General features: G+C 40.2%; 1 protein-coding gene and 1 long non-coding RNA gene across 5 annotated transcripts in view; one reads left to right on the top strand and one right to left on the bottom strand.

Moving 5' to 3' along the window:
• The first annotated feature begins 782 nt into the window (after positions 1-782).
• LOC134670799 (uncharacterized) lies at positions 783-3,105 on the top strand. Its single transcript, XR_010099132.1, has 2 exons — positions 783-2,200; positions 2,291-3,105. It is a non-coding gene; the product is annotated as an uncharacterized LOC134670799 (long non-coding RNA).
• A 1,926-nt stretch (positions 3,106-5,031) lies between these two features.
• The window catches only part of LOC134670778 (AF4/FMR2 family member 3), a 311,066-nt gene continuing 299,302 nt past the window's right edge, over positions 5,032-16,795 (bottom strand). For 3 of the 4 annotated variants that reach the window (XM_063528591.1, XM_063528589.1, XM_063528592.1), the window contains 9 exons: positions 15,778-15,897; positions 15,359-15,610; positions 14,400-15,120; positions 13,695-13,828; positions 12,987-13,102; positions 11,796-12,050; positions 10,670-10,775; positions 9,852-10,086; positions 5,032-8,903 (listed from right to left, as the gene is read on the bottom strand). In XM_063528591.1, coding sequence (XP_063384661.1) covers positions 8,785-8,903; positions 9,852-10,086; positions 10,670-10,775; positions 11,796-12,050; positions 12,987-13,102; positions 13,695-13,828; positions 14,400-15,120; positions 15,359-15,610; positions 15,778-15,897 — 2,058 coding nt within the window. In that variant the 3' untranslated portion in view covers positions 5,032-8,784. The remainder of the gene's footprint in view (positions 8,904-9,851; positions 10,087-10,669; positions 10,776-11,795; positions 12,051-12,986; positions 13,103-13,694; positions 13,829-14,399; positions 15,121-15,358; positions 15,611-15,777; positions 15,898-16,795) is intronic. The other variant, XM_063528590.1, reaches the window with a different exon arrangement.

A 16,795-nucleotide genomic window follows, 5' to 3' on the forward strand; every position in this document is an offset into this window, starting at 1 on the left:
AGCCCTTATAGTTGGAAGTGTTGAGAGGTCAAGATATATTTGGTGGTAACACGAATAATTAAAAATACCCCGCCTGCAGCTTTGGCTAAGCGAGAGGATGAAGACGGCCGGTCGTTGCTGACAGGCCGGTCAATACATATAAATACAATACAATACATAGGTTATAATTGAGAAGGAATTGCACTTAGGAAAGAAGTATTCGCGACTCTTGGCACTTCGTCTTACACTAATAATTTGTTTCTTGACTAGAGAAGTCAAATAAAAATTGGTCTGAACTTTATTCGTATGTAGTAAAGCTCGGAGAAACGAATGGGTGTCGACAGAGGAACGTACTTACAAAAATTTGATTTACATGTATACTTGCCATAGGAGATGCTAGTAGAACTGGGAGAAGCAGTAGCGCCGCAAAACGCCCTAAACGCCGCCGCTAAAGGGACGCCGTTATAAATAAGAGCGAGAAATATAATACCTATATATTGTTATTTGATGACGTGCTTCCGTCAGTTCGGCGGTTAAAGCGTGAGCAGCATATTTAAAATTAATTCGTACACCGAACACTACTCGTCTAAACACGTGCGATATAAAATATATATATGTATTTGAAAACGTCCAAAATTTGATCTTATTGTATACAAAGGAAGCAGTGTACAGCCGGTCGGGTCATATAGTATGAAGCGAATGCTCTAGGTCTTATTGCGACTCTTAAGTTATTGCTACGACATAATATACTGATCTACGTCTTACATAAATGTAAATATAATCAATTACAACATCCAATAGAAAGAAACATCGTTAAACATTATTGCGTTAGTTCATCTATCAACTGAGAAGGGGTTTTAGTTAAACAATTGTATAAACTCTTTACAATCAGTGCTTAGTTTACAGTGCAGAGAAAGAATACTGGAGTCCTTCAACCATTGAAATAAACGGGCTTCGATTGAACCCTCGATTGCGCGAATGTTCAATAATTACAAGTAAAAATAAACACACCAAAAGTTATCTCCTTCTTATTACATCAAAATTACGAGGTTAGCAAGTTACATTAGTTTGTTAACTAACTCCTATGCTAGTCGAGCTGCAATCGAAAATTCAAGCCGCCATGTTTGTGTCCAAACGAAATTGGAGGCTAAACCATTTCTCACTAAGGCACAATTTAACTATTCACTTTGAACTTTTATTTAATTCTAAAAAAAACAAATCCCTCCTAAAACGGCTAAAGTGGTCTTAGCCGCATATTGTTATCTACTAACAAATAACAAACTGAAATGGCTACATTTGGCAACACTCAAAAATATGCCTATCGGTAATCGACCTTATTCTCTTGTAGTAAGGTACTTTTTACAACGTCATGTTTCTTATGTAGTCAGTGTTGAGTAGTTGAATAGATTAGGGTTGTTTAATAACTATTGTTAACAGATTTTGTGATTTGGTAGCATTTGAGTGAAGCCAAAATGTACCATTCTAGGGATCCTTGTACTAAGCATTGTAAACTCATTGACTTATTGCGATGGTGTTGGTACACTATTGTTGTTTATGTAAGCGATATCTATTTAGAATTTGAATTGCGACATATTTAGAATTTAGTTTTATTATTTTATGTACAATATATTTAATTGGAGCCATTTAATTAACGAACACAAAGATGGGTACTTACCGTTATTTTGTTGGTATAACTGATACGTACATAAGATATAAACATTCCATTGCATGCGTTTTAATTCGTTTCATATAATTATTGCTTCATAGCAAGACGAAAATATAATACCTACTCAATAAAATGTCCACTTTGATATAAAAGAGGAAATTAATAGATACTCCGAATATTTCTCGAACCAGTCATTTTACATGGCAATTATTCATATACCTTCGCTGTCATGGGTCGCTAAAAGAGCCTGGGCCATAACCGCGAAAATCGAAGTTCGCAAATTGCGGGGATTTTTCTCTGTCACTCTAATTACGCCTTCGTTGGAGTAAAAGAGAAAGATTCCCGCAATTTACGAATTTCGGTTTTCGCGGTAGCCGCTCTGAAGTCTAACCCCCTTATGCATAAACGCGCTACAAACCTCAATTAGCTAATAATCGTTTGTCCTTGTTTGTCATAAGCATTTGTAAGAAAGGGATAAAACATAGTTTAACTAAATCGGGCCCGTAAAGTTTTATGAATAAGGGGGCTATAATATGTGACGTCACACGGGTAAAGGTACCTTATGGCGGTTGGCGCTTACTCTATTATTAACGCCGCTCCAATATTATTGCGGCGCTATGCGACGTAAGCGCCAGCCGCCATAAGGTACCTTTTGCCGTGGAACGTTACATATAAATATATTAGAGTGTTTACGATAGAAACTACCATCTGACATCCAACCCAGAGGGGAAATTAGGCCTTGTTGGGATTAGTCTGGTTTCTGTACGATACTTTCAAGGCAGATGGTACCATCGCCCACACTGTTAACTGTCCATCGGTGGACTTTATTCCAAAAGGCATAAGGTCCACCAATGGACAGTTAAGAGTATTTATGCTCGTATGTAATTTTAAATCATAACTTAGATTTTTATTGCCACTGTAGGTAGGTATTGCTGTATTTCAAACCTTATGGGTGTTGCTCTGATTAGTTTGTCATTCGACTTATATGTATGCAATTAAACTTGTTATGAGAAAAAAAGCAAATGATTAAATAGACGGTTGTTTGTCAGTATTATAATGGAATGCAATGGCTAAAATAATGACATTTGCCCTGTAGAAAACTCACGAATATACACCGTGTTTTTTTTTATGTCCGTTAATTTCGAGGGTGCATTCCTGAGCTTAAATTAAGTAACTTTCTCAAAGACACCGATTTTCTAATTAACTCCATTTCGGAGATAATCAATAATTTATTTTTTTCCTATAAGGCCTCTACAAGCGTGTACACTTTACTTAGGGCTGGTTTACATATTGGTTAGTGTTAAGAATGAGTTCATACATTTGCTACTAAACTTAAGTACAATCTCGGTCGATCGATGTTCGAAATGACATTGATATGTCACAGATTTCAATTGTTTGGTTGAGTTAAATGTAATGCCCGTGTTACAACAACGCTATATGCTATATTTAATTACTTTTTAAACTTAATTTTTTCTTAAAAAAAAAGCAAAAAATTGTTTTTTTTTGAAAATTAACTATGCCAATTAGTTCACTTAAACGTTCTTAACCATACCCCGAAGTTAACGGAATTCAATAAAAACACGGTGTATAAAGGCGCGTGAAATATTTACTAAGTATAATTTACTTGTTAGTTTATCTATTCATATTGCTGTAATAAATGATATTGGTGTTATATCGTAGGTGTGTACTGTCAGGCACTGTTATCGAACTTAAAATAAGCTTTCGAAACATATTTGCCATCCGAAATGATTTCATAATCTACTCGTATACAATAAGCGCTTTACAGCCAAAAATCTCAAGAAATGCCCCTTATTATGTACAAGAAACTAGTCTGCAATTCTGTACAAAGTTGACTAATGAATATTGACGTGTAATTATCAGAAATCGTAAGTTTTATAGCATTTTTGGCGCAGCGGAATGGTGTTAACGGAATTGGTATAGATAATTACAGCTGAAAAGGTAAATTAAGGTTAATATTAACGTAATTAACGCTAATTAATCATAAGGGTAGAAATTGTTTATACCAATTCCGTTAACACCACTCCGCTGCACCGAAAGTGCTATAAAATTTACGGTGTCAGGGGAGCTACCGCGAAAACCGAAATTTCTCGGGGATCTTTCTCTTTTACTCCAATGAAGGCGTAATAATTGTGACAGAGAAAAATGCCCGCAATTTGCGAACTTCGATTTTCGCGGTTATAGCCCTGGTAATCATAGTTCAGTAAACAAAGTTCATAGACAAAGGGCACATCTTGAGTTTTTTTTACCTATACTATGATAAAGGCTGTCTCACACGATTGTACAATCGCGTCAAAAGCCTATGAGCTTGCAGCGATGGCTGATGCCACGACATACAAAATTTATTATGACCCTTAATAATTGATATACATTGGGTAAGCTTCAGTTGCGCTCTGTACTGACTTAACTTGATTTTGACTTGGCAGTGACTGTACTTCTTATAAGGCTTTGCAATTGATTATTTATTTCCATCATGATACAGTATCATTCGTACAGGGTTGCGTAGAATTTTTTGGAAATATTTACGTCAGTATATTTGATAACTTTGCTCGCTCATTTTAGGAAAACGGACACTATCGTACCCGTAAACTTCGGTAAGTAGGTACATACTTATATAAAATTCTGGAATATGTACTTTACATAGCCATGCAACTTCTTATCGTAGGCGGCCGTAGGTATCCGTAGTGCCTTTAGCCTATTCAGCCGTTTGTAAACGAACTTGAATTTATTGATTCTAATGTTAATAAAATGTCAAGTTGCATAGTAGTTAAGTCATCTGCACGAGCGTCTCGTATTCTAAACACCAACCTTATTTACCAGTGATAAGATCCAAAATGTAATAATTGAAATTTAAAAATGTGTTTACTTCTAGCGTATGGTGCAAATAATACTGTATCATATACGATGTCACATCAGATACTCCACTGCTTATAATATGGGTCTATTCACTATAGGCATTTTAAGGCATTCAAGGTTACTTTAATTGTGCATATCTCAATCAGTACATTCAGTACAGAAGCCGCAACGTTCAGATATTAATCTAAATGGCAACTGTCAAGACACTTGCTATAAGGCAATACTGTGGACCGTAACTCCACAGGAAAATGAATCTTATTGCAAACACGTATTGCATATTTTCCTGCGGATGTGTTGGCGTGGCGTTATTAATACAGGCAAAAATTGACGAAGGCATTTACTACCATACAATAAGTTAACTAATCGCTATTGGGGTTTCAGAATTGGGTGTAATTTAGCTTTCACACGTACGATTATTGAGATTAAAATACCCTTGAAAAACATGTTCCATTTTTTTTTAAAGCACAAGCAAATCAAAATAAAAGGAAAAGGCCAAACAAAAACAAAAAAAATCATACATAAAAATTAATGTATTCTATCATCAATAACATAAGGTACAGTTACACAAATAATAATATTAAGAGAAAACAAATTTATACATATTCTTAACGCGAATAAAAAAAAACAAATTATACATGCTATCAACACAAGATTGCTACAATAAAAGAAACAGTATTTTACAATTTCCTAATAACCAATCGGGTTACGCTTACCAGCGCAGCGTCCGAGTCCATTTACATACTTACTTAAAAAATGAGAATAATTTTGGCGTCAAAAGTGGCTATCAGATTTTTTTTAAAGGTAAGTATATTATGTTCTGTATTCCTCGAAGGTATTACTGATGTTTAAAGGCAACATATTGCTCTAATGATTTCAAGAATCAATGAAACTGTCCAGCTGTCATATGTAGAATAAAATGCAATTAAGAAAATAAATGTGATGATGATATTCGTATGCATGCACTTTGCTTTGCGTACGAATATTATAAATTTAATTTGTTATGCCATCCACATTTTCTCTTAAATTATTAAATTTCATAGGTATATAAAGATCTCGTCTTTGATTAGGTATATTTTAATAATCACCATGTCATGCATGCATGTCAAAAATGCAAGTCAGGGTAAATCGACCACAATTTGTCACTATCATTACATTTTAAAAGAGGAAGTACCTATCAGCCTAAAATTAAATAAGCAACACAAAAACACAACAGAAAATTATACACCGCGTAACGCAAAAAAAAAAGAACTAAGAACGATAACAAAAAACCAAGTACATAATTTGCGAGTTTCCAAAGGAGATGCACATAATGCATTTGTGATTTGCACGTTTTTTGGCGGAATTTCTGTCTCTAACTCATACGATCAGTTAAATAGAGACGCCAGATTACCGCTTTGTGCTTACTCAGGTGGCGGGAAGAGCCGCAGTTTCGCAAGGCACTTCAACGTTATTTCATTGCTTATCAAAGTTAATTTGCCTCACAATTATTGCAATTAAGTAAACTTCGCTTAGTGTTCAACAAAATTAACTATACAATGCCACAATAAATAAATAACCAACTTAAATATACAGTTATTTGTGCGGATAGTAAGTACCAATAGTTGGAAATGAGCGGCTAAGTCGGGCTGTGGCGACCAGCGGGTAACTGACGGACCTAACCTAACTATCCTCTACTAACCGAACGCTGCAAGCTCTCTACATACATTTACAATATCCACTTTTAAAAATATACAAATTGTCTTATTATAAAAAAAAAAACCGCTCACACGCTAGGCTCACGCGCGCAAACAATTTCGTATATCCCTAATCAAACTTTATTATGTTTAATTGTTTATATTTCCTTGTCCGCCTTAAATATAAATATAGTTTACATATAAATTAAAACATAAATGAAAACTACACATTTCTTACGTTAACTATGTACAAGGCATCGTCTTGTCATTCTCTAGTAACACTCGACGTCCCGCACCGCGCCGCGCGCATAAACGACCGTACAAAAAACCTATCTGGCACTAACATGTATATCCATTACAAAATGTATAATATAATCATTATTATGTATGTACAATCACAACATAAATTTTAATAAACAACCGAGAGAAATATAATTGGTGTTACGGCTTGTTGTTTCAAAGTAACATTCACTGTTTCACATTCACAGTTTAGCCTAGTTTATAATTTCATTGGTTTATATCAATGTTCATTTCATCCGTCACTTTCGGTCAGCCACGGTTTTAATTGTACCATTCAAAAGTGAAGTTTAAAAAAATATTTAGTTCATTTTGTCGGTTGAAGCTACGATTTAGATTTATTTGATCTGAATCGGATGGATCAAAATTTTCGGAATTTACTCTATCTCCCTTACCAGAGTATTATTGTCACTCCAAACAATCTTTACCGAGTAATCCTGCTACTGAAGTCACTAGATATATCCTGATTTACTTTACCTACGAACCACGTGATTGTCACCGAACTACTTGATATGTATATACGAAAATATGATCCATATATTGATACATGAAAATCTATTTTTGCTCAATAATTGTTCTGCCACTACTCAATATGTAGGAACAGTTTCATAAAACTTAAAATATTGTTCGCTGTATTCTAGCTGTATCTTATAAACGGGTTACTCTCATAATTCTTGATAAGAGAACATACATGACCTCATATGACACTAATATACGTGTTTTAAGTATTTATTTTTAACATTTCGCGAGTATGCTTCTGTGTCCGTACGTCCAGATGTTTTCTTATCGTGATTTATAAAAATGATTTCATATTCTAATGTGATCGAAAAAAATCACCAATATTATTCGTGATTACAAAACAACGTTACGCCGTCCGCTCAATAATCAACCCTAACCGAACCACTTAAAGTACGAATTAGTTTAAAGCTCTCATTCTAACACACTCACAGAGTAACAAGCGAAAGTATACGCGAATAGAAATCAGTAAAATTATTGCGAAAAACTACAAGAGAAGTGATCCCATGCATATTGAGATAATAACTCGATTGGCCCACACTCTAAATATTTTCGTATAACACCCGAAAATAATTCGTATAACCTGTTCCCGATGGTACATCTTTCTGATAGGGTAGGTACTACAACGAAAAACACTTACGATATGATTACTCTATCACTTAAACTTACATTCGGTTTTGTAACCAGGGGTCGTTGCTAGGCAACCGCGGTTGTCTGTACATTTTTGGTCATCTTGTAGGACATGCGAAGTCAATACTTAGTTACGATTTCCGGGCGTACCCTACTTATGAACCCGAGGCGACAATATACATAGGTAATTGATGCCAACGTACTTTATTGACGACATATTCCTAACTGTTTTGGAACTTCGGGTATATTCGCTTTCAGATTAGCCCTTTCTATAAGCAAATTTATATAAAATAATAACACGATTTCATGAAAAAATTGAGATTAAATTCTGATTTCAAAATAAATATTAAACTTAATTAAAAATAAATTAATATGTAACTAGATATTTGAAATAAATAATTTAATTATTAAATATTTAAATTAGACATTTTTTATTAAGTTTGTATTAAACAATTATTATCTATTAGAATTGCTTTTAGAAAAGTATCTGAATAACGATATTCCAAAGTTAAATCTCACAAGTCAATAAAGTGACTGAATTTCTTCACTAAACCAAATGACAATGTCACCGCGATGGACCAGCGATATTGGTGAAAACATTTCATTACTTGTAGTACAGTCAGTCTACACTAAACTTTAAAATTACACTTAATGGTTTACCAAAAAAATTACCATATAATGTCTCATTACGCATAAACTGACCATACTCCATTAATACTAAAAGCGAAGATACGCTATCATAAAAGGCCTGTGCACACCGGCTGCGTGTAGACGTGAACGTTCTCGTGCGCTTTGTAATATACAGATCAGTATGAGAGATGGCACACCGTTTGCGTGACGTGTGCGTGCGCTGGCTGCAATATTTTAGTGCACGTTTACACACAGGAAACCGGTGCGCTCTGGCCTTAAATAGTGAAACTTGTCAATCGGTCATGAACACATTTTTAGCTGCAAATCCCGAAACGTACCACTAAACATAACGTTTATCTACCAATACCACAGATCATTTCACTGATACTGCTGCGCATTTTTCGCCGCGACATTGCCAAAAGGTTTCTGGAACAGTCGCGTGGTCGGGTGCGCGGGGCCGACGGGGCCGGCGGGGCCGAGGCCGGCGGCCTCCTCGGCCTCCCGGGCGCCGGGCGGCGGTCACTCGCGCGCCGCGTTCTTGATGAGCGAGATGGCGTAGCGCACGTATTGTACGAGATGCCGGAACGTGGAGAATAACGTCAGAGGGCCGCATTTGCGGTCCACCGCTATGAATAGATCTGGAATAGAAATAAATTATGAATTATTTTAAAATTAGTATTACCTAGGGTTTAGTAAATAAGGCTCACAGTGCAAGTACATTTATGTTCTTACCCCCTTATTCATAAACGTTTACTAAAGTTGACAAGCCGCGATAATTCAAATTCATTAATTATTATCGGCTTGTTAACTTCAGTAAACGTTTATGAATAAGGGGGTTAATGTTTAGTAACAAGTTTATGAAATTTATATGTCTTTATTATTTTTCGAACAGAAAGTCGTAGCTCCGTTGACTCGGACGGATCTCTTGTCGTATTAATCTATTATAAACTGCGATGTGACAGACAGACGGACAAAATCGCACCATAAGGTTTCCTTTTTACCTTTTTGGCACGAACCCTAAAAGACAACATAGCACCTAAATTCACATGTTTACGCTTCGAAGCAAATGCTTGCGTGCAAAATACAGACCTAAGATTGAGGTTGGTTTGGTTGAGGTTGTTTCTTTTCTTTCGTATCTTTTCACTCAGATATACCAATAAAAGTATTCTATCTATCTAAGAGAAAAAGCACCCATGAGATGGTCTGATGTTGGGAAGAAGGTGGTTAACGTGCAGTGCGTGACCCATATGGCCTATGATCGCACACTGTGGAGACGGAGCATACATGGCCGCGATCCTCAACAATGAGGGACCGAGGAAGAAGAATCTAAACTGAAAAAAGTAAAACAATATTGCCACTGCAATAATTTGTTTGTAAAATAGTAAATTTCTTTTTATAAATAAACACGCTAAGATAATTTATTTATTGGTAATTTTACTCCTACGATTTAAAAAAGTACTTTTATTTACTTATTTTTACATAAATACAAGACGCGCTAGTAAAAAGTGGCAACATCATCTTACTTTTTTGGTCTTGAATTACTATTTTCAGTATAAGAGCTGAAAAATGTACAGAATATTACGCACCCTGGTTGGCGCGCAGCCGGCAGAGGTTGTCGGCCTGCTCCCACAGGTCGTGCGCCACGTAGAGGAACGTGTAGTACTTGGTGAGCTGCAGCAGCGCGTTGTGCGCCTGCGCGGGCACCGAGTGCGCCATGCTGCAGTACCCGGAGGAGGCCGACGCCACCGACCCCACGGAGCCCACCGACCCGCCCGGCGACGGCGTCGGGGACAGCGGGGAGACGGATTCCGCGCACGCCGGCTGTACACAAATATGAAAGTTCAAGTTTAGTGTTAGGACCTCAAAAACATTAATTTTCTGACATTTAAGGTACCTTACATACAATATCCTAAGCTACTAACATGTGAATTAAGCGTTAGGCATTTATAAGGTAATTCGCCAGTAACTGGCCGGTTTTCGTAACTGACCGCCCTAAACTAAAAATGAATTCTATTCACCTATAAGCAGAATTCATTTTAGTATAAGGTTTCAATAACTGGCCAGCTTTCAATAATTGGCCACCTTACTAAAATTAATTATATTTATAGGTGAATAGAATTCATTTTTGGTTTAGGGCGGCCAGTTACTGGCGAATAACATGTAACGCAATTTCACATACTTATAGAAAAGAAAATAATTTAAAAGAAATAAACTTCAAAAAATATTTTGGAAGGAAAACTTGTTAACATTCAAATGTTTACGATTTGATGCCTGTAGGAAACTTATTTTATATGACTGTTTTAGTTGCTATTTTTCATTGAATATTTTGATTGAATGCATTCCAATTCAGTTTAAAAATAAAGTTATCAAAGTAATAAATACAAAAAAAGAAGGTGTTACTAACATCATTTACCTTTTGCTGGTAGTCCTGCACTATCCGGTAGTACTCCTTCACCTCGCGGTTGTACATCTTGAACATGCGCAAGTACAGCAAGGCTTGCACACGTAAGCTATAAAAAAAACACATCGATTTAATACAGGGCTCTCCACACCCCGGGCCGCGACGCGTTCCTATCCGGCCCGCCGACACCCAAAGCGTCCGGCCCGCGGGAGCCAGGCTCCAGGGGTTCAGCCCTGACAGCAGCGACCAGGTCCCCCCTCCGCCCCCCCGGCGCCGACGGTGGCCCGCGCGAAAGTTTCTGAGGCGCAATATGGGCCTCAGGTAAAAAAGTTTGGAGAAACCAGGGGGGTTTAATACATTATAACTAAAAGACCAATTTTTAATAATTGACATGTATAGCGAATGGTTGTTGCTAATATGGTTAAACAAAACGGCCTTCAGCACGGATATGATGGTCGCATTTTAATCACCTGTCAATCTGTCATGTCATGCGTCGCTATCGCACTTTCATATTTGTTAGAACATGACAGGCATGGTGACATGATAAAAAGGCGACCAACTTAGCCGTACAGGCTAGAACACACCGGCTGCGTGCGCACCGCAAAATCTTGGAGCCGTGCACGCACACGTTACGCAGACGGTGCCGGTGTGCCGTCTCTTATAAAAATCTGTATATTACAGCGCGCACGCTCAATATCCGGTGCGCAGAGGCCTTTCATGGTGTAAGGACATCGTCACATGACTTTACTTTCATACCCTTATGGTCTACGGAGCGGACCTCAATGCAAATTTTCTAAACAGAATTATTTATGAGACTTATGACACCTCTACAATATAATTTTGGTGGTGGAGTGATTTTGGTAAGATATATAAGGAATATATTTCCCACCTGATTTTGAACTTTATTTCAAAGTGATAGGGTTCAATTTAACATAATTACAACACCCTTATGCCTTATAAAGGTTTAAGTCCATAAGGCCCACTTGCATCATCCCATTAACCCGGGGGGGTTAAGCGGTTAATCCGTTAACCCGGTGTCCAATTAGTAACCATGGTATCTCCAGGTTTAACCGATTAACCCCGGGTTAGTGGAATGGTGCAAGTGGACCTAAGGAGGATAAGTACTCACCTCAATATATCAAGCTTGTTGAAGGTGGAATGCGGCGACGCCCTGAACCGCTGCGGCATGGAGTGTATGCTCTTGATGTACTCTATGGTCTCCCGGTATATGGTGAAGGCTCGTTTGGTGTCCAGCTCTAGTTCCAGTACTCGACCGGTTAGAACGAAGCACAGCACCGACTCGAGGTAGAGCATCACGCGGGGTAACGCTTTCTGCTCGCGCTCCGCTTCGCATTTCAGCTGTTTCGCTTGGTCTAGGTAATATCTGAAAAGTAAGAAAAAAGAAAAATGACAACCTGGAAATGGTTCTGGTAACGGGGAAAGTCCTAGGAAGGCGACCACGTGGAAGAAGCCCAATGCGATGGACAGATCAGATCCGCGAAGGCACTAAATCTAAAATCCACGATGCACTGCACACTGCTGAAGATCGCAACAAGTGGAAGGAGTTCGTCCACAAAATAATTCGTGGAGGCCACGACCCTCAACAATGAGGAATACGACACAAGGAGGAGGAGGTAATATCTGAAAGGGGAATTACAGATGAGTCGTGTTACTTTATTGACATCCGTCTAAACCGTGGTATTCCATCTGTCCAATATCTTGGTATAATGTGTATTGCGTCTCACGATTTGCTTAATGAGAGAGTGAGACGCAATGACATTGGACAAAGAAATTGGACAGGTGGAATACCACCCTAAGGCTCCAGGCCCTGTACTTGTAAGTTCAGTTTTCGAGATTATCTTCACGTTCTCTTGAATTTTAAAATAGGTTTAATTTTAGTTTCATAAGAAATGGCCCTTGGAAATAAATTAGGGTATGCCATAAACGTCAAAATATTACGAAAATATGACGTTTGAATTGGCACTTTCATACTTTGTCATAATGCTGCAGAGTTAGTTAAGACGGGCTGTAACCAGTCAACCAAAATTGCTGAGAAGCCAATAGATGGCGCTGAAGCACAAATTTCTTTTCCGACACGGCTGTCCTGAAATTGTGCACGTCCTCGCATACATAAATATGTAGTAGTAGTAAACACTTTATTGCACAAAACATGTACATAACACAGAGAGAATACAGTAAATGTGTACAAAGGCGAACTTATCCCGTTAAGGGATCTCTTCCAGCTAACCTTTAAGTAACTGAGAGATACATATGAAATGGTAGTGAAATGGTGATAATTGTGGTGGTGGTGGTGTCTTACTTGTGGTCGCGTTCCTCGTCAGAGAGCACGTCCGCGGGCAGCCGCTCGAAGTACGAGTAGTAGATGGGCGTCTGGCCCGCCGTCCGCTCGTGGTTGGTCGCGGCTACCTCTCCCGCCTGGATAATTAACTTGTTAGTAATATAAATACAGAAAAATGTTCGGGTTGTAACTGGACGATGAACTGTAATGTAGCAATATTTGACCGATGCCTTGGTAATTAATTCAAGGTCACAGATATAAACGGAAGTGTATTTCTTGTAGCCAAATCAAGGGATATACGTAGGTCACTGTCACGTCACTTGCGTATGGGAAAGTGTATTGAGTGCGGTGGAAATTATTTCGAAAAACAATAAATACTTTTGTCATACGACAAGACTTATGCCGTGACCTACATACAAGTATTCAGAGAAGAATCTTTCACCCTCAACGTGAGCCCATGGAAGACGGAAAACAAGGCGGAAGACATAGATGCTGCGAAGAGTGCGAAGGCTGAAGGTAGACTTCCTCTTAGAGCGAGACGCGCTTTCGAGCCAAGACAGACTCCAACCGCATTTACGTTTGTGAACAATCTTTTCGACCCACCGGGCCGGACTTGTAATCTATCGTTCATACAGATAGAGTTTATAATCCTATGGGCCTTCAATATGGTTCTGTATTTTTAAGTACGCTGTGAAGTGGATGGCCAAAAAGAAAAAAGTAATAGTATACCTGGTGCGGCGGCGGCGTGGCGGGCCGCTTGGCGGCGCGGCGCGGCGGCGCGGCCAGCAGGCTGCGCACCGTGTCCGCGCGCAGCCGCTCCAGCGGCACCCGCACCCGCACCGGCAGGCGCGCGCGCCGGCCCACTGCACACAAATATTACATTATATTTCGTTCCCTAATGCATCGGGGAAAAATTCACCGCTAATTATCATTTCTGAAACAGACTTTTCCCGTTCCGATCCGATCATCAACTAGCAAACTGAGGGCCAGTTGCATCAACCATATTTGACAGACTGATCAACGTCAGCCGGCGCGTCCCGACGTTATACTATGAAACTTTCCATACATAAAAATTGAGCGAACTCTATAACGATACGAACAGTTTGGTGCAACTGACCCTTAGGCTGTGATTTTAGTAGTACTAGTAGTAGTAGAAATAAGGTTTATTTTTGCATACGTATCCTTCGCAACTGATTATTTAGAATACGAATCTAACCTATGCCAAATGATAATTAAATATGCAAAATAAGAATTTAGTACTCGTTGGTTTGTCCAAAAAACATTCTGCGATAATTAGGTTAGAAAATTTAAGTAGGCGGAAAATCTTTTACACCGTTTCAGATTTTCAAGGTAAATTAGTTTGCAGGTTTACGAGAAATAAAGTTTAGAAATGCAATTTAAAATACAAACTATCAATAAGAAAAAGTTACTCACCAATTGAAGAAGCCTCTTCGAGTCTCTCCGAGCCTCGGCCCTTCAAGCCGGACCCGACGTCAGCCTCGGCGCGGACGAACCTGTCCGGCATCCGGTCGAGCCTCTCCATGCCCAACTTGTCGCCCGACAGTCTGTCCAACTTGTCCCCCGATAGGCGATCCAACTTGTCCCCTGACAGACGATCCATCCTATCCCCGGAGAGGCGGTCGAGGGAGGTTTTCTCTATCTTATCCGAGCGCTCGGACGATATCCGTTCTCTCGAATGCCGGCTGGGGGTTAACAGGCGTTCAGAGCTATACCGGTCGTGTAAACGGTCGGCTCGCTCCGAGGATAACCGGTCGGTGGACGTCCGATCCGGTATTCTGTCGGAAGGTGCGGAGGGTATGGGGAGGCGATCTGATATTCGGTCGTTCGTCCGCTCGGGGCGGTCCCTTTCGGGCCGCTCGAGAGACACTCTTTCCTGTATCCGTTCATTGGCGACCCTCTCGGCCTCTCGTTTCCTGGTCAACGTCTCGGGCTCCTGGGGGGGCGAGACCCTGGCGAGGGCCTCCTCGTTCCGCCTCTCCGCCGAGCGCTCTCGATGCCTCCTCTCGTCGTCGTCCGCTCCGGACTCGGCCGCCACTTCTATTATAGTGACCTGCCCTTTGCCCTTGCCACCCTTTCCTTTGCCACCTTTGCCACCTTTCCCGCCACATTCGTCACCCTTTTTGGGAGTGAAAACCTAGAAAAAAGTTTATAGTGAGAAAAAAACACTTATCAGATTTATAAAATTGGAAGTTTAGAAGACAGCTTTTTTATTTAGTCAGTTTGTTAACTCAAAGTGTGATCTCATCTGACAGAAAGCATATACACTAAAAATTTGCTGTTCAGGGGTAGTTTCCCTTTTAACTTTTGCGTCCCGATTTGCAGATCGTCCGGGCGCTCACGCGCACCAACATTCATTAATTCTAGAAACGTACCTTGCGAAATATATGCGTCTTCGTGTCCTGCAGCACGGGGTGCGGCGCGGGCTGGGGCGCGGCGGGCGCGGGTGCGGGGGAGGGGTCCCGGGCGCGCGGCGCGGGCGCGGGGGAGGGCGCGGGGGAGGGCGGGGGGCGCGGCTTGGGCGGGCGGCCGCGCTTCTTCTTGGCGGGGCGCTCGCGCGACTCCGCGCGCGGCTTGGGCGGCCGCCCGCGCTTCACCGCCGCGGTGGCCGCCACGCGGGGGGAAGGCTGGAATCACACTTGAATTAAATTGCGCCTACGAGGGACCTCGAAATATACGTCAAATGCCCTATACGGCCATGTTTGATTTTAAATAACTAGTTTGACGGTTTGAATGAAAAAAATCCGTATTCAGTTCCCGGAAAACCTAACTTCAGTGCATGAATTGTTCTTACCGTATTAGTAGGCCTCGGGGAGTCATCGTCGCTGGACACGGTCAGTTTCGACGACCGCCTCCGCCTCTGACCCGGCGACGGCGACGACGCCTCCGAGTCCGATAGATCCGAGATAGGACTCTGTTGCGACAACGATAAGACACACATTTAATTAACAGTCACAACCTGGCTCCCGTTTCACCATTCAGACATTGTCACCTGACAATGACATAATCACCGTACATTACTAGTGCAATAAGTAATTATTAATTGTAGCCTAATAACGTTATTTGCTGCCCTAGAAAGGTACAGGAAATTGTCAGATGACATGTCAAGTTGGTGAAACTGACTCATGAATTTTGACGAATGGAAAAATGAACTGTACCTCATATCCTGAAGATATAATCATGCTTCCATGTAAAGCCCCAACTGCCTGCCACAGAATATCTTTTAACGCTAAAAACTCCCTAAAAATCCTCGGACGCTCCTCCCTTGGCCAGTAACACGTAAGATTTCTCTCGTAATTGACGAGACAACTTCGCAAGTTACACTTCAACACGGCCAGGTTGATCCATCTCTGCTGGACGCCGTCATCGTCGCTCATGGTTTGATTGAGGAGTCGGAAAAGGAGTTCTAAAGATTTTTCCATATCGCGAGTATTGGAATGTGACTTTTAACACGGCTTATGCGTTCTAAAGACGACAGCTTCGTTCAAAATGGGAGATGCCACTGATGCAATTGTTCGTGCATAAACAGTGTGTGTCAGCATCCTAATACGGGGAAGTGTTTATCTGTAAGGGGACACCTGGGAAAGGGCAGTAATCCCGCATATTAAGCTAGAAGATGATCGTGTTACTGTTGACGAGTTAGAAATATACGTGGGAAGGCTAAACGTGTGTTATTTCTGGGAGGTCATGTCGTTTGCTAATCATAAAATCCGTTTTGATGTTTTGTAGCTTTAGCCAAAATACCTACACGTTCACTGCGGTAGGGGGTCGAAAGACCCCATGCACATGAGTTAAAGTATGGTTGATTAAGA

This window comes from Cydia fagiglandana, chromosome 14, assembly GCF_963556715.1.
Source record: "Cydia fagiglandana chromosome 14, ilCydFagi1.1, whole genome shotgun sequence".
NCBI classification, from domain to species: Eukaryota; Metazoa; Arthropoda; class Insecta; order Lepidoptera; family Tortricidae; genus Cydia; species Cydia fagiglandana.